Here is a 17,107-nt window from a genome sequence, read left to right as displayed (position 1 = left end):
AATAGGATAAAAACAGGACGGAAACGGGACTAAAACAGGACTAAACCAGGACTAAACCAGGACTAAACTAGGACTAAACTAGGACTAGACCAGGACTAGACCAGGACTAAAACAGGACTAAACCAGGACTAAACTAGGACTAGACCAGGACTAAAACAGGTCCTAACTAGGACTAAAACAAAACCAGGACTAGACCGGGATAAAACCAAGACTAAACCAGAACTAAACCAGGACAAAGCAGGACTAGACCGGACTTAAACAAGGACTAAACTAGTACTAGATGGGATTAAACTGGGACCAAAGCAGGACCAAAGCAGGACCAAAGCAGGACCAAAGCAGGACTAAAGCAGGACTAGACTGGGATTAAACTGGGACCAAAGCAGGACTAAAACAAAACTAGGACTAAACCAGGACCTGAAATCACTTCAGTTGTTTCTAAAATCCTCAGTTACTATTATTTAATCTCTTTTGGTTGTATTGGATCTGAATAATCACGATTATCGATGAACATTTTAATCTTGGCACAGTCTTGGGGGAGTGGCAGGTGTCGACACATTTCGTTTTTTAACCTGGAAACACATTTAAAGTTTAACTCCAAATGAAACACAGATCCATGATAATGACCTTATTAACTCCTCATTGTGTCTCTCTCAGGTCGGGTTCGATAAAAGGTGAGGACTCTCTCTGACGCACTGCCCTGGTTTTATAATGTCACAATTATAAAGCGATTAGCAGCTATTAGCGGTTATTAGCGGCTAATGCAGCTAACGGCTTCCCCATTAGCGAGATCTAATCAGAGCACTGCATTGATTTGTGACTATTATCCAGGGCTGTGTTAGCATTTAGCATTGTCAGCACCATACAAATGTACTTATTTATCTAGTCAATGATTTATATTATTGAGATGATGAAGTTTAAACTATCGCAAAGTACAGGTCTGTGCATAAAAACTGGAGGAGGTCAAAGTTCACGCTGGATTTAAGTGCATATGACAGGATTTTATGAAACGGTAAAGGCACAAACGTTGGACCTGATACTTTAGCGGCGAAACCCAAGAGCTCTTTTCAACATTACCATAAATTTCAGACTATAAGCCGCTACTTTTTCCTCACGCTTTGAACCCTGCGGCTTATACAACGGTGCGGCTAATTTATAGATTTTTACTGGCTAACGGTCACCGGGGGGCGCTCTCTGGCAGTAAAGGCAAAGATTATGCACTGAAGAATACAATAGTTCATGCACACACCATCATCATGGAAAACACACCAAGAAATGTACATGATGCAGCTTTTAAGATGAAGGCAATGGATCTGGCTTCAATGAAGGAAATAGAGCCACTGCACGTAAACGCAGCATCAAAGAAGGAAATAGAGCCACTGCACGTAAACTCAGCATCAAAGAAGGAAATAGAGCCACTGCACGTAAACTCAGCATCAAAGAAGGAAATAGAGCCACTGCACGTAAGTTTAGCATCAAAGAAGGAAATAGAGCCACTGCACGTAAACTCAGCATCAAAGAAGGAAATAGAGCCACTGCACGTAAGCTTAGCATCAAAGAAGGAAATAGAGCCACTGCACGTAAGTTTAGCATCAAAGAAGGAAATAGAGCCACTGCACGTAAACTCAGCATCAAAGAAGGAAATAGAGCCACTGCACGTAAACTCAGCATCAAAGAAGGAAATAGAGCCACTGCATGTAAGCTTAGCATCAAAGAAGGAAATAGAGCCACTGCACGTAAACTCAGCATCAAAGAAGGAAATAGAGCCACTGCACGTAAACTCAGCATCAAAGAAGGAAATGGAGCCACTGCACGTAAGCTTGGAATCAGTTAATCAATCTTGCGATGTTGGAGGCGGCTGCGGGAAAAACTTAGTCAATGTAAAAAGACGACAAAAGCTTTAAGAGGAAATAAAAGCAAATGTCCTGTGTTGGTGCCGTTTTATTTTCTAAACCTGTAGGTGTGTTCATCCCCTGTTGATGTTGTGTTGGTGCTGATTTTCAGTCCGTTTGAAAAAAGCACGTCTTAAATGAAAACTCAAAAAAACCTCTGTGTCTTTTAAAAGTTAGCTGGTGCGGCTTATACTCAGGTGCGCTCAAAAGTCCGAAATTTACCGTAATTTTAGCTGCCCTCATCCTGTTTATGTCGAGAGCGGGATTCGAACCATTGACCTTCAGCTCAGGTGACAAACACACGACTGAACTTCTGTTGCCCCTAAGTGGTGGTGGTAAGATACTACTGTGGCCATAGTTGCCCTGGGGCAGACGGAGGAAAGCGAGGTTGCCGAAATCTGCGCCGTCTGCCTCTCAAACCATCACCAACACACACCATTCATACATCTGGGTGAAGTGTCTTGCCTAAGGACACAACAACAGTTTTGTTTTTTTTGTTTTTTGCCACTGCTGCCCCCCTGTGGCGCCTGGTATTCCCAGCGGTCTCCCATCCAAGTAATAACCAAGCCTTCCTCTGCTTAGCTTCTGAAATCTTTTTGAAATATTATTGGCGTATTCACATATTCCAGAAGTTGCCGTCGTCATTCAGGTTGTATTTATTTTTGTAAGGAGCTGCCGAGCTTGACAGTAAATAAGTTCTATACGGACCACAGAGCTCTTTTGAATCTTTCCAGAGAATCGGTGCAGTGTTGACTTGTTGTTGCGGATAAATATTGAACATTTGACACAAAACGACCTACTTTACATCGTATTTTAGCGTCAAAACGTTTCCCAAATTGTCCCACGTAATCAGAAACGTCAAGTACGTAAGAAAGTGAGGTCAGTAGAACGTTGTGATAAACCCGGCTGTATCTCTCGTTGTTTTGTTCAGATCTGCCTCCACACGGGGAGCCCCACAGACCCGGACCACAGGGACCGACAGACCGACCGCTCAGACGTGGACATCCTCCGCAGATACGTGTCCCGCTCCATCCCGGGACTGGAGCCGGAGCCCGCCATCGTCGAGAGCTGCATGTATACGGTATGGACCCTATGGGCAGTTAACACGACTCATCTCAAATATAAAGTGTGTACAGGTTTAACACGAGACCAGGACCGCACGGTGGCACAGCAGGTAGGGTTTTGGCCTCACAGCAAGAAGGTCATGGGTTCATCATAGGTTTCTTCTTCCAGATCGGTTCCTAGTTGAATAAAGCAAGGATTAATAAAAATAACCGGACGAGAGACAGATGAGTTGAAGATGCACTGTGTCTGTGTCCACTACCCGCTTGTCTCCACAACACGGCGTTAAATTTATCTATTTTGGTTTTATTCAGTTTATTCAAAAATGTGACCCACACGCAGCAGGAAGTCAACTGACATGTTTCCTTTACGAAATGATTTGAAAATCGTTTCGGCAGTTCATCATGACAAGAATGTAAAAATGTGCGTCCTGTCGCTAGTCCTAAACCCTAAACCCTAAACCCTAAACCCTAGACTTAAACACAAAACCCTAAGCCTAAACCCTAAGCCTGCTTTAAGCTCAAACTATAACCCAAAACCCTAACCCAAATTCTAAACCCTAAGCTTCTCCTAACCCTAAAGTGTAAAACTAATCCTAAATCCTAACCTTAACCCTAAACCCTTAACCCTAATCCTAACCCAAAACCCTAAATCAATCCCTTAACCATAAACCTAACCCTAAACCCTAACCCTAAACCTAACCTTTTCATCTACAACCTCCTCGTTGGTGGTGATTGAGACTAACCCCTGTGCCACGGCGCTGTTGTCTTGATCCCACTCTCCTCCAGACGGATCATTTGATAAAGTTCAACTCTCTGAATGAAGCTTCTTTTAGTTTAATTTGACCCGTCCTTCTTCAAACCTGTCTCTCATCTGACTTCACCTCCTGCAGAACACTCAGACGTCTCTGAATGTCCTCTGTGAATGTCCTCTGTGAATGTCCTCTGTGAATGTCCTCTGTGAATGTCCTCTGTGAATGTCCTCTGTGAATGTCCTCTGTGAATGTCCTCTGTGGGACGCCACTCTTCATCATTAGAAAATTCATTTCAAGGGCAGAGCTTCACACAGAGCAACACTACAGCTGTGGGCCTGTCACGCACTGGGACGATGTGGGACTATGTGTCTCTGTGTGTCTCTGTGTGTCTCTGTGTGTCTCTGTGTGTCTCTATGTGTCTCTGTGTGTCTCTATGTGTCTCTATGTGTCTCTGTGTGTCTCTATGTGTCTCTGTGTGTCTCTATGTGTATCTCTGTGTCTCTATGTGTTGCTACGTGTCTCTGTGTATCTCTGTGTTTTTAAGTGTCTGTGTTTTATGTGTCCCTATTTGCCCATGTGTCTCTGTGTATCTCTGTGTGTTTTTTATGTGTCCCTATTTGTCTATGTGTCTCTGTGTGTCTGTGTATCTCTGTGTGTCTCTGTGTCTCTATGTGTCTCTGTGTGTCTTTGTGTTGCTACGTGTCTCTGTGTTTTATGTGTCCCTATTTGTCCATGTGTCTCTGTGTGTCTCTATGTGTCTTTATGTGTTGCTACGTGTCTCTGTGTTTTTAAGTGTGTCTGTGTATCTCTGTGTCTCTGTGTGTCTCTGTGTGTATAATTTTACTTCTATGTCTATATTAACTTTAACACATCACATATTCAGATCACCATTTTTCCTTTTACTGTTTTAAAAATGATTTATTCACCCAAATATAGTCCCCCCTCTCTTTGCTCTCCGTGCTAAGTCACTCCCCCTTCAGAACGCTATCATAACACAATCGTCCCACTAATGAAACTACTGCACATCACATCAGGTTTGTGAAGTCGTAGTGTACAGTTTTGCGTCATGTTGTTGTATATTTATGGAGCGTTGTCGTGTGGAGCATGGGTGATGTAGACTTGTGGGCGGAGCCTCGTACAGGATCTTACAGCTAAACGATAAGGAGGGTTAGAATAGGGTCTGGGAGAGATCTCTAGATTACTCAAACACGCATGGATGACGTCTAAAAGCTCTTCAGACGTGTTTTTGATGAGGGAACAGTGTTATAACTTGGGAGAAACACAATATCTCCTCTTTAAATGGGTGAATTTTGGAAAATGGCGCTGGAAGTTGGATTCAGACGATTTTTACCAAATGTTCCGACATATAAAGCACAATATTCTGAACACGTGCCTCCCGAAGGTGCTATTCTCACGCAGAGTTTTTCACTGTTCGCTGCAGAGTGAAGGCGACCGTGGCCTTTGGCGTTTTTACATCGACCCAAAGTTCAGTCCAGGACGCCATTTTAAAACCCCAAATTTTAAAGCCACACTGTGCACTTTTAATCAGAGCCGTGAGCGACTACAATCACGGCAGACTGTGGGAAAGAATGGGTTTTCTGTCTCTCTGTCTGTCTCATTCACCTCCTCTCTCTTTCAATCTCTATCTCTGCTCTTTTCTTTGTCTATCCTCTCTCCCTCTTTCTTCTTCTCTCTCACTTTTTTGTGCTAGGTGTTTGTGTCTTCTTCCCTCTCTTTCTCCCCCTTCTGCCATCCTTTTTTTCCTCTTTGTCTCCCTCTCTCTCCCTTTTCCCCATTTCTATTACCCCTTTTTCCCTCTTTTCCTCCCTCTTCCTCTGCCACGTTTCTCCCCCTCTCCCCCTTCTTATCCTACACTATCTTGCTCTTTCTCTTCTCCAATTACTATCTTCACCCCTCTTTCCATCTCCCCATCTCTCTTTTCCTCCTTTTTCTTTTATCCCTCTCTCTTTCCCTCTCTCCCTTCCCACTCACCTCTCCCTCTCTCATATCCCCGCCCTCCATTTTCACTTTTCCTATCCTACCCCCATTTTTCTCTCTCTCCTCTCCCGCTTTCTGCTCTCCTCTCTCTCCTGTCCTCTTTCCCTCCCTCTACCCTCTCTCTCCAACTCCCCTCTCTCCATCTGTTTCCTCCCCTCTGTCCCTCTCTCACCCCCCTCTTTCTCTTTCCTGACCTCTTTCCCGACCTCTAACCCCCTCTCTCCCTCTTTTTCTCACCCCCGTTTCCATCTGTTTCCTGCCCTCCCTCTCTCACCTCTCTCTTTTTCCCCCTCCATCTCTCCCCCCTCTTTCTCTCTCTCTCTTTCTCACTCTCTCTGCCTTGCTCTCTTTCCCTCCCTCTACCCCCTCTTTTCTGCCTCTCTCTCACTCTCTCCCACCCCCCCTCTCCATCTTCCCTCCCTTTCTCAGCCCCCTTTCTCTCTCTCTGCCTCTTTCTCTCTCTTTCCCTCCTTTCTCCCTCTCTCTTGCTTTCTCTCTCTTTCCCTTTCCCTCCCTCTCCCTCCCTCCGTTCCTCTCCCTCTCTCTTTCTCTCCAGACCCTGTTATTTGACGTTGTTTCTTTTCTTTTTCAGATGACTCCAGACGATCACTTCGTCCTCGACGTTCATCCTCAGCACAGAAACATTGTGATTGGAGCTGGATTCTCGGGTAATTCAAAACTAACTTTACAATTCTGTCCAAGTTCAGCCCCAAAAAAAAACCTTAACCTAAACTTCCCTCTGCTCCTCTTTTTTCTTTTTGTTTTTGTTTTTTTTCCATTTACATAAATACATTTTGGACTAATCTAAGGAGGCAGCAGCATCATTAGCCGTAAAGTGCAGTTACACCGACCACAGAGGAGTTATTAAAGCTGCACTATGGAGCTTTTCTCATGCAGGGATGGCCATGTGCTCGTCTCCATGGAGATGTTACTGTTTTGCAGAGAATGCTCCACAGTACAGCATTAAACCTGTCTTTATTTCTATGAAGACGAGCTGGTGGCAGGAAGAGGCGAAGTCACAGGTCAGATCTGTGGAGAGGGGCTTAAAAACGTCTGTATTTGGGGAAAAAAACGACAGTGTAGAAAGTAGAATCATCTCCATGGAGACGAGCGGACCCTCCACCAGAAAAGTGACATAGTGCATCTTTAAGCTCAGTCCTGCTGGGTGCGGTGGATTCTGTGTGTTATAAACCACAATTATGAACCACAGAAATTAAAACAACACTGTGTAACTTTCTGGAGATGGCTCGTCTACTGTTTGATTCCATGGAAACAGAAACTCTAAACCAGACTTTCTCCATGGAGATAGATACATTTTCCTCCAGTACAAATAAGAGTGAGGTTTGTGGAGATGCAAGCCCGCTGTTCTGTTTTTCACTACAATAAAAACATTTAAAAAAATTGAAAAAAAAACATGATATTTTTGGGTTAAAAAGTTACACATTAGGGCTTTAATATTATCTCAAAAACATGCAAATACTTGTTTAGCACAGTCTGTTTTGCTGCTGTTTTATTTGCTTCTCAATGTTGTTATTCTCAGTGTGAGTTTGAGAACAGAGCCAAGTCCTGACCATCAAACAAACTTCTCCAATTTAAAATGTCCCTCACCGCGCGCCGTACGTCTCCCCTTCACAACAACACTATCGCCCCAGAGCAGCTTGGAGCTCCTCTGCATCTTTTCCTCCACCCTCCTCTTGTGCTTTTATTGTGACGATCCCGCCGTCTCCTCCTGCGCTTTTATTGTGAAGGTCCCGCCGTCTCCTCCTGCGCTTTTATTGTGAAGGTCCCGCTGTCTCCTCCTGTGCTTTTATTGTGAAGGTCCCGCTGTCTCCTCCTGCGCTTTTATTGTGAAGGTCCCGCCGTCTCCTCCTGCGCTTTTATTGTGAAGGTCCCGCTGTCTCCTCCTGTGCTTTTATTGTGAAGGTCCCGCTGTCTCCTCCTGCGCTTTTATTGTGAAGGTCCCGCCGTCTCCTCCTGCGCTTTTATTGTGAAGGTCCCACTGTCTCCTCCTGTGCTTTTATTGTGAAGGTCCTGCTGTCTCCTCCTGCGCTTTTATTGTGAAGGTCCAGCTGTCTCCTCCTGTGCTTTTATTGTGAAGGTCCCACCGTCTCCTCCTGCGCTTTTATTGTGAAGGTCCCGCCGTCTCCTCCTGCGCTTTTATTGTGAAGGTCCCGCCGTCTCCTCCTGCGCTTTTATTGTGAAGGTCCCGCCGTCTCCTCCTGCGCTTTTATTGTGAAGGTCCCGCCGTCTCCTCCTGCGCTTTTATTGTGAAGGTCCCGCTGTCTCCTCCTGCGCTTTTATTGTGAAGGTCCCACCGTCTCCTCCTGCGCTTTTATTATGAAGGTCCCGCCGTCTCCTCCTGCGCTTTTATTATGAAGGTCCCACCGTCTCCTCCTGTGACTGACAGGTGGATTTAACCAATCACAGTGAAGAGGAGAAGCAGACTAACGTGTTTTTTTAAGTGTTTGTGATAAACATGAAACTGTGACCGAGGCTTTTTACGATTTTAGCGGCGTTATAATGTTATTACCTCATTAAAAACACAACTTTAAACGTGTTTTTGATGAGGAAACGTCATAACATGGATCAGAAAATAGCGTAAAATGGCCCTTTAAGGAGGGTCCCCAGAAAGAAGAGGGACCAGGACAAATAGAAGCAGGAGGAAGAGGAGGAAGAGGAGGAGAAAGAGGGGGGGGGACTCAAATGTCAAAGTCTGAAGCAAATGCCACATGTCCCTTATACAGCAGACGGGCGCGGAATGTATTTATGTGTGTGTGGGCAGGTTTGTATCACTTTACGGGGACTGAAATCCGTACACACTCGCTTCATGGGGACGTTTTGCTTCGTGGATCCAAAAAATCCAGGTCCCTCACGAGACAAACCCTGCAATTTTAAATCAACAGCGTGATTTAAAGTGAAGGTTAAGGTTCGGCGAGTCGTGGCGCCGGCGCGGATAGACTCGGTCGTCATGGAAATCGATGTAAGTTTAATGTAATGTCCCCAAAAAGTACGGAATTTGTACAGTAATTGGCAGCACGATGGCAAAGTGGTTAGAGCTTCAGCCTCAAAGCAAGAAGGAAATGGGTTTGACTCCTTTCTCTGTGGGGTTTCAAGTGTCTTGCTCAAGGACACAACAGCAGCATTCATCTGTGAGACCTGGAATCACACCGCCAACCTGTGGGTCAATGGCTCTGGACTCCCTGGAAAAGAGAGCGACCCATTTGTGTTGCTCTTGTGGCTGACTCTCTGGCGTATCGGCCTTAAATCTCCAGCACAGACAGATATTTAGTTTTAACGCAAAGAGATAAAACACGACACAGCGGGAAAAAAAGTGCTTGGGGGAAGTTTGAAGTAAATTTAAATGACATAATTTGAGGAAAATAATAAAAATCGTCTCATTCTGGATTTTAAACAGTCGCCGTCGGCCATGAACAAATCCATATTGGTCGATCTCTAGTCGATACCGATACCACGGCTGTGCTAACGTTCACACATGAAACCAAGACTAAACCAGGTCTGAACCAGGTCTAAACCAGGTCTAAACCAGGTCTAAACCAGGACTAAACCAGGTCTAAACCAGGTCTGAACTAGGACTAAACCAGGTCTAAACCAGGTCTAAACCAGGACTAAACCAGGACTAAACCAGGACTAAACCAGATCTGAACCAGGTCTAAACCAGGACTAAACCAGGACTAAACCAGATCTGAACCAGGTCTGAACCAGGTCTAAACCAGGACTAAACTAGGACTAAACCAGGTCTAAACCAGGTCTAAACCAGGTCTAAACCAGGACTAAATCAGGTCTAAACCAGGACTAAACCAGATCTAAACCAGGTCTGAACCAGGTCTGAACCAGGTCTAAACCAGGTCTAAACCAGGACTAAACTAGGACTAAACCAGATCTAAACCAGGTCTGAACCAGGTGTAAACCAGGACTAAACCAGGACTAAACCAGATCTGAACCAGGTCTGAACCAGGTCTGAACCAGGTCTAAACCAGGACTAAACCAGGACTAAATGAATGTGTGCGTGTATGTGTGTGGATGTGTGTGTGAATGTGTGTGTGTGGGGGTGGGTGTGTGTGTGTATGTGTGTGGGGGTGTGTGTGAATGTGTGTGTGGTTTCTTTACGTAAAGCGTTTTGAGCCTTTGATACACGACACTGAGGTCCTGCTGCTTCACACACACAGCTCTTTACGTTGTGTGTTCTCGCTCACACACACATCTGGGCTGCAGCTGCTCTGAAGAACCACGCAGGTGCTCTTCTGAAGCCTCCTCTGATTGGCCGGTTCTGCTCCGAGGGCTCGTGTGATTGGTCGGTTGCGCTCTCAGTGTTCAGAGTTGATTAGCCTGTATCGCTCGTGTGTTAGCGCGCTGCACCTGTTGTTTACATATGAAGAGGCTGCTGCTCATTTAGACGCAGCGGGAGTGGAGGGAGCGGGCTACTTCCTGGAGTAGTTCAGCGTTGTCCTAATTAGACCTGAGCGTTGTGACCTTTTGTGTATTTGTCTAGTGTTTCAAACTTGATTTCGATGATGGAATAGACTCGATACTGATTCCGATACCACAAAGATGATAAAAAAAACACTCTTTCTTTACACAACAGAATGTGATTTTCAACATTAAATTGTCGTACTTTCTTTTATATTCGCATGTGTATATTTGGAATTCCGACCGCAAGTATCATAGCAACCAAAGAGCCAATCCGTAGTGAGGTGTAGCAGGTTTAGCGCTGCAACTCTGTCAATCAACTTGTTGCTAACGCTAACGGGAGCGACCTCTGGGAAAGAAGGCGCCTGATTTGTCTGTTATTAATGTTCATATCTTCATTAACGGAAACACAATACCGAAATAAAAGCCCCAGGATCACGTAGAGCAGGTTAATACGAACATTTTAAAAAACAAAATGATGAGTCTGACAGCAGCAGGTACAGAGAGAGGACACAGTTTTTCAATAGAAAGTGAATTGGAGCCAGAGTCGATGGAGCAGGAAGTGCGCACATGATCACTTCCTGTTTGTTTTATATCTGTGTAATCCCTCAGCGTCTGTGTCTTATACTTGTCTCTCAGAAGAAGAGGAAGAAGAGAGGAAGGAGAGAGAGGAGGAAAGATGAGATGAGAGACAAGATGAGAGAGAGAGGGAATGAGGAGGAGGAGAGGGAAGGGGGGGCAGTGGGAGAGGAAGGAGGTAATAAACTGGGGTGAAAGAGAGAGGGTGAAGGAAGAGGAGAGGAAAGAAGAGGAGGAATACAGGGACGATGACAAGAGGGGGAGGAAATAGAGGGTGGAGGGAGAGAGAGGAAGGGAAGACAGGAAAGATGGGATGAGAGAGAGAGGGAAGGAGGTGGAGAAGAGAAAGGAGGTAAAAGAATGGGGAGAAAGAAAGAGGATGATGGTAGAGGAGAGGAAAGAGGAGGAATAGAGAGAAGATGACAAGAGGGGGAGGAAATAGAGGGTAAAGGGAGGGAGAGAGAGAGGAGGAGAAGACAGGAAAGATGGGATGAGAGAGAGGGAAGGAGGTGGAGGAGAGAAAGGAGGTAAAAGAATGGGGAGAAAGAAAGAGGACAATGGTAGAGGAAAGAGGAGGAACAGAGAAGATGACAAGAGGGGGAGGAAATAGAGGATAAAGGAATGTAGGGAGAGAGAGGGGAGGGGAAGAGAGGAAAGATGGGATGAGAGAGAGAGAAGGAAGGAGGTAGAGGAGAGAAAGGAGGTAAAAGAATGGGGAGAAAAAAAGAGGTCGATGGTAGAGGAGAGGAAAGAGGAGGAACAGAGAGAAGATGAGGAGAGGGGGAGGAAAGAAAGAGGGTAAAGGAGAGAGAGAGAAAGAAAGAGAGTGCTCATTTTGCAGTAGTTCATTGTGGTCCGTGGTGTGTCTATGTGTCAGATCATTCTAAATATTTGCAGATAAGGTTCATTTCTGTCCTGTGAATGTGACTTTTTAGTATCGATACCTGCTCATATGAGTATGTAGTTTCGATACTAGTTGTAGTATTGTGCAGTATGTGTATTTCGATACTAGTCGTAGTATCGTGCAGTATATATTTGGATACTAGTGACAGTCCTGTGTTACTATATACATTTGTTCAAAGCGTCTAAACCTGCTGGTCTGTGCGCCGCAGTGTTCCGTGTGGTGAAGTACTTTCATGTACTCCAGGGCCCCGGGTTCACTCTTTTATGAAACGCTCTCTCTCTCTCTCCTCCCTCTCGCTTCACCACGTGCATTTGTCATCAAAGCGCCGCATGAGAGCTCTAAAGAAACAACTGGGAGCGTTTCCATGGTTACCGTCACCCGTGGGTCCGACGTCCAGAGATGAAACGCACTTGTCGCAAAACTGTCAAGCTCTCAGGACTTCAAAAACTAAAGAGAGGGGATCAGGGCTGGACCAGGACTAAAGCAGGTCTAAACCAGGACTAAAGCAGGACTAAACCAGGACTAAAGCAGGACTAAAACAGGTCTAAAGCAGGACTAAAGCAGGACTAAAACAGGTCTAAAGCAGGACTAAAGCAGGACTAAAACAGGACTAAAGCAGGACTAAACCAGGTCTAAAACAGGACTAAAGCAGGACTAAACCAGGTCTAAACCAGGTCTAAACCAGGACTAAACCAGGTCTAAACCAGGTCTAAAGCAGGACTAAAACAGGTCTAAACCAGGTCTAAAGCAGGACTAAAGCAGGTCTAAACCAGGACTAAAGCAGGACTAAAACAGGTCTAAAGCAGGACTAAAGCAGGACTAAAACAGGACTAAAGCAGGACTAAACCAGGTCTAAAACAGGACTAAAGCAGGACTAAACCAGGTCTAAACCAGGTCTAAACCAGGACTAAACCAGGTCTAAACCAGGTCTAAAGCAGGACTAAAACAGGTCTAAACCAGGTCTAAAGCAGGACTAAAGCAGGTCTAAACCAGGACTAAAGCAGGACTAAACCAGGTCTAAACCAGGTCTAAAGCAGGACTAAAACAGGTCTAAACCAGGTCTAAAGCAGGACTAAACCAGGTCTAAACCAGGTCTAAAGCAGGACTAAAACAGGTCTAAACCAGGTCTAAAGCAGGACTAAACCAGGTCTAAACCAGGACTAAACCAGGACTAAAGCAGGACTAAAGCAGGTCTAAACCAGGACTAAAGCAGGTCTAAAGCAGGACTAAACCAGGACTAAAGCAGGACTAAACCAGGTCTAAACCAGGACTAAAGCAGGTCTAAACCAGGACTAAAGCAGGTCTAAACCAGGACTAAAGCAGGTCTAAACCAGGACTAAGGCAGGTCTAAACCAGGACTAAAGCAGGTCTAAAGCAGGTCTAAAACAGGACTAAACCAGGACTAAACCAGGACTAAAGCAGGACTAAAGCAGGTCTAAACCAGGACTAAAGCAGGTCTAAACCAGGACTAAAGCAGGACTAAAGCAGGTCTAAACCAGGACTAAAGCAGGTCTAAACCAGGTCTAAAACAGGACTAAAGCAGGTCTAAACCAGGACTAAAGCAGGTCTAAACCAGGACTAAAGCAGGTCTAAAGCAGGACTAAACCAGGACTAAAGCAGGTCTAAAGCAGGACTAAACCAGGTCTAAAGCAGGTCTAAACCAGGACTAAACCAGGACTAAAGCAGGTCTAAAGCAGGTCTAAACCAGGACTAAAGCAGGTCTAAACCAGGACTAAAGCAGGTCTAAAACAGGACTAAACCAGGACTAAAGCAGGACTAAAGCAGGACTAAAGCAGGTCTAAACCAGGACTAAAGCAGGTCTAAACCAGGTCTAAACCAGGACTAAAGCAGGTCTAAACCAGGTCTAAACCAGGACTAAAGCAGGACTAAAACAGGACTAAAGCAGGACTAGAACAGGTCTAAAGCAGGACTAAAGCAGGACTAAAGCAGGTCTAAACCAGGACTAAAGCAGGTCTAAACCAGGACTAAAGCAGGTCTAAACCAGGTCTAAACCAGGACTAAAGCAGGTCTAAACCAGGACTAAAACAGGACTAAAGCAGGTCTAAACCAGGACTAAAACAGGACTAAAGCAGGTCTAAACCAGGACTAAACCAGGACTAAAGCAGGTCTAAAGCAGGTCTAAACCAGGACTAAAGCAGGACTAAACCAGGTCTAAAACAGGTCTAAACCAGGTCTAAACCAGGACTAAAGCAAGTCTAAACCAGGTCTAAAACAGGACTAAAGCAGGTCTAAACCAGGACTAAAGCAGGACTAAACCAGGTCTAAAACAGGTCTAAACCAGGACTAAAGCAGGTCTAAACCAGGACTAAAGCAGGACTAAAGCAGGTCTAAAGCAGGACTAAACCAGGACTAAAGCAGGACTAAACCAGGTCTAAAACAGGTCTAAACCAGGACTAAAGCAGGTCTAAACCAGGTCTAAACCAGGACTAAAGCAGGTCTAAACCAGGTCTAAAACAGGACTAAAGCAGGTCTAAACCAGGACTAAACCAGGTCTAAACCAGGACTAAAGCAGGACTAAAACAGGACTAAACCAGGACTAAACCAGGACTAAACCAGGACTAAACCAGGACTAAAGCAGGACTAAAGCAGGACTAAAGCAGGACTAAAGCAGGTCTAAACCAGGACTAAAGCAGGTCTAAACCAGGACTAAAGCAGGTCTAAACCAGGACTAAACCAGGACTAAAGCAGGACTAAACCAGGTCTAAACCAGGTCTAAACCAGGACTAAACCAGGTCTAAACCAGGACTAAACCAGGACTAAAGCAGGACTAAACCAGGTCTAAACCAGGTCTAAACCAGGTCTAAACCAGGACTAAACCAGGACTAAAGCAGGACTAAACCAGGTCTAAACCAGGTCTAAACCAGGACTAAAACAGGTCTAAACCAGGACTAAAGCAGGTCTAAACCAGGACTAAACCAGGACTAAAGCAGGACTAAAGCAGGACTAAAGCAGGACTAAACCAGGACTAAACCAGGACTAAACCGGGACTAAAGCAGGTCTAAACCAGGACTAAAGCAGGTCTAAACCAGGACTAAAGCAGGTCTAAACCAGGACTAAAGCAGGTCTAAACCAGGACTAAACCAGGACTAAAGCAGGTCTAAACCAGGACTAAAGCAGGACTAAAGCAGGACTAAACCAGGACTAAAGCAGGTCTAAACCAGGACTAAAGCAGGACTAAAGCAGGACTAAACCAGGACTAAACCAGGACTAAACCAGGACTAAACCAGGACTAAAGCAGGTCTAAACCAGGACTAAAGCAGGTCTAAACCAGGACTAAACCAGGACTAAAGCAGGTCTAAACCAGGTCTAAACCAGGTCTAAAACAGGACTAGACCAGGTCTAAACCAGGTCTAAACCAGGTCTAAACCAGGTCTAAAACAGGACTAGACCAGGTCTAAACCAGGTCTAAACCAGGTCTAAAACTATACTATACCAGGATTAAACCAGGTCTTATCAAGTCTAGCATAGAATATAAAGAAAAGCTGGACTAGGATTGTCAAAAGTATTGAAAATGTGATACTAATCGATACTAAAACTAGTATCGAAACTACATACTCATTTGAGCAGGAATCGATACTAAAAAGTCACATTGACACGACAGAAATGAAACTTTCCTGAAGCTTTAGAAGGAAGTCTCTGCATCTTTCACAAGACGAGTTTACACCATGGAGCAGTGTGAACCTACTGCACACTGAGATTACACACACATATAACACACATAACACACATTGAACACACATGTAACACACATAAAACACGCATATAACACACATATATCACACGCACATAACACACATAACATGCATAAAACACGCATATAACACACACATAACACATATAACACACACATGTAACACACACGCAACACACACACAACACACACGTAACACGCAACACACACGTAACACACACACGTAACACACACGTAACACACACGTAACACATACACATAACACACGGGAACAGAAACAAAGTTCTACCATTTAATGTGTAAAATCACATTGTATTGTCTAAATAAAGAGTGTTTTTATCATTATTATTATTATTATTATTATTATTATCGTGGTCTCCGTAAACAGTTTAACGTCTTTTAAATTCTGTTCTTGTTTTTCCAGGTCACGGGTTCAAATTTGGACCAATCATTGGGAAGATTCTGTGTGAGCTGAGTCTGGGGGAGGTACCGACCTACGACCTTTCACCTTTTAGGATTCGCCGTTTCCAGGGACAGTCCAAATCCGCTCTGTGAACAACGACGTGACGCCAACATGGAGGAAGTGTTTGAAACCAGACAAGACTAATTTACACGTGAAGAGCCAGAGATCGTTTATAATGAAATAAAGTCATTTTAAATAGATTTAACTTGATTTACTTCTGTATTTCAGACTATTTTTCATATTAAAGGCGTATTATGTAACTTTTCTGGGCTCGCAGGAAGTTAGTTACCATAGAAACATTATCGCTTGGACTGTAATGTTCCAAATTATGGCATTAAACTTATTCACTTTCCATGTTTTATTGCTTTGTAAACGTTCATTCTTACAGTGATTGGGCTCGCCTCTCCGCAGATCTGACCTGTAACTTGCCCGTGTAGAGTCATATTTTGTCTCCATGGAGATAGATACGCTGAATGTCATAATGCGGAACTTTTAAGTCGAAGCGTTAACATCTCCATAGAGACAAACAGGTTGCAAAGCGAGTCTCCGTCAGAAAAGTGACAAAGTGCAGCTTTAGTGTTCCCTAATCGTGTTTAAAGGTGTTTTGAAAGTTCCGCAGTATGGCATTAGACTTACCTCTACCTACTTACAGTGAGAGTGAGGTCTCCTCTTCAGGGATCTGACCTGTGACTCGGCCCGGTGGCGTCAGCTGCTTGTTTCCACGGTGACAGTCAAGTAATGAAATCTCAGTTTAAGGCAGCAGACCCAACACTAGAAAAGTTACACAGTGCAGCTTTAAGGAAATTCAAATAAAAACTAAATATAAAGGTTTACAAATTTGACATATGAATTGTAATATCTGTAAAACGTTTTAGCTTTTAATCTTTTAAATATTGTAAATGTGTAAAATGTAAATAAAACAAATCAACAACGAACAATTATTTTTTACCAAGTCCAGAGCAGCTCGAGCGCCCCCTACAGGACAACTGTGTTCTGCCACACTGAGCTCACAAATATAAATATACAGCTGCTGACGTGATGAGGAGAGAGGGAGAGAAGAGGAGAGAGAAGAGGAAAGAGAGAGAGAGAAGAGGAGAGAGGGAGAGAGAAGAGGAGTGAGGGAGAGGGAGAGAAGAGGAGAGAGAAGAGGAGAGAGGGAGAGAGAAGAGGAGAGAGAGAAGAGGAGAGAGGGAGAGAAGAGGACAGAGAGAAGAGGAGAGAGAAGAGGAAAGAGAGAGAGAAGAGGAGAGAGAAGAGGAGAGAGGGAGAGAAGAGGACAGAGAGAAGAGGAGAGAGGGAGAGAGAGGGAGAGAAGAGG

General features: G+C 44.5%; 1 protein-coding gene across 1 annotated transcript in view; it reads left to right on the top strand.

The window, feature by feature from the left end:
- The window catches only part of pipox (pipecolic acid oxidase), a 38,584-nt gene extending 21,883 nt beyond the window's left edge, over positions 1 to 16,701 (top strand). Inside the window, exons 6-8 of the mRNA XM_033977602.2 lie at positions 2,821 to 2,970; positions 6,296 to 6,371; positions 15,751 to 16,701. Of these exons, the coding sequence (XP_033833493.1) occupies positions 2,821 to 2,970; positions 6,296 to 6,371; positions 15,751 to 15,881 (357 nt within the window). The 3' untranslated portion in view covers positions 15,882 to 16,701. The remainder of the gene's footprint in view (positions 1 to 2,820; positions 2,971 to 6,295; positions 6,372 to 15,750) is intronic.
- Positions 16,702 to 17,107: the final 406 nt, after the last annotated feature.

The sequence above is a fragment of the Periophthalmus magnuspinnatus genome, chromosome 13 (genome assembly GCF_009829125.3).
Source record: "Periophthalmus magnuspinnatus isolate fPerMag1 chromosome 13, fPerMag1.2.pri, whole genome shotgun sequence".
Lineage (NCBI taxonomy): Eukaryota > Metazoa > Chordata > Actinopteri > Gobiiformes > Gobiidae > Periophthalmus > Periophthalmus magnuspinnatus.
The sequence above is the reverse complement of the archived record's forward strand: the minus strand, read 5'-3'. Positions and strand labels throughout refer to the sequence as shown.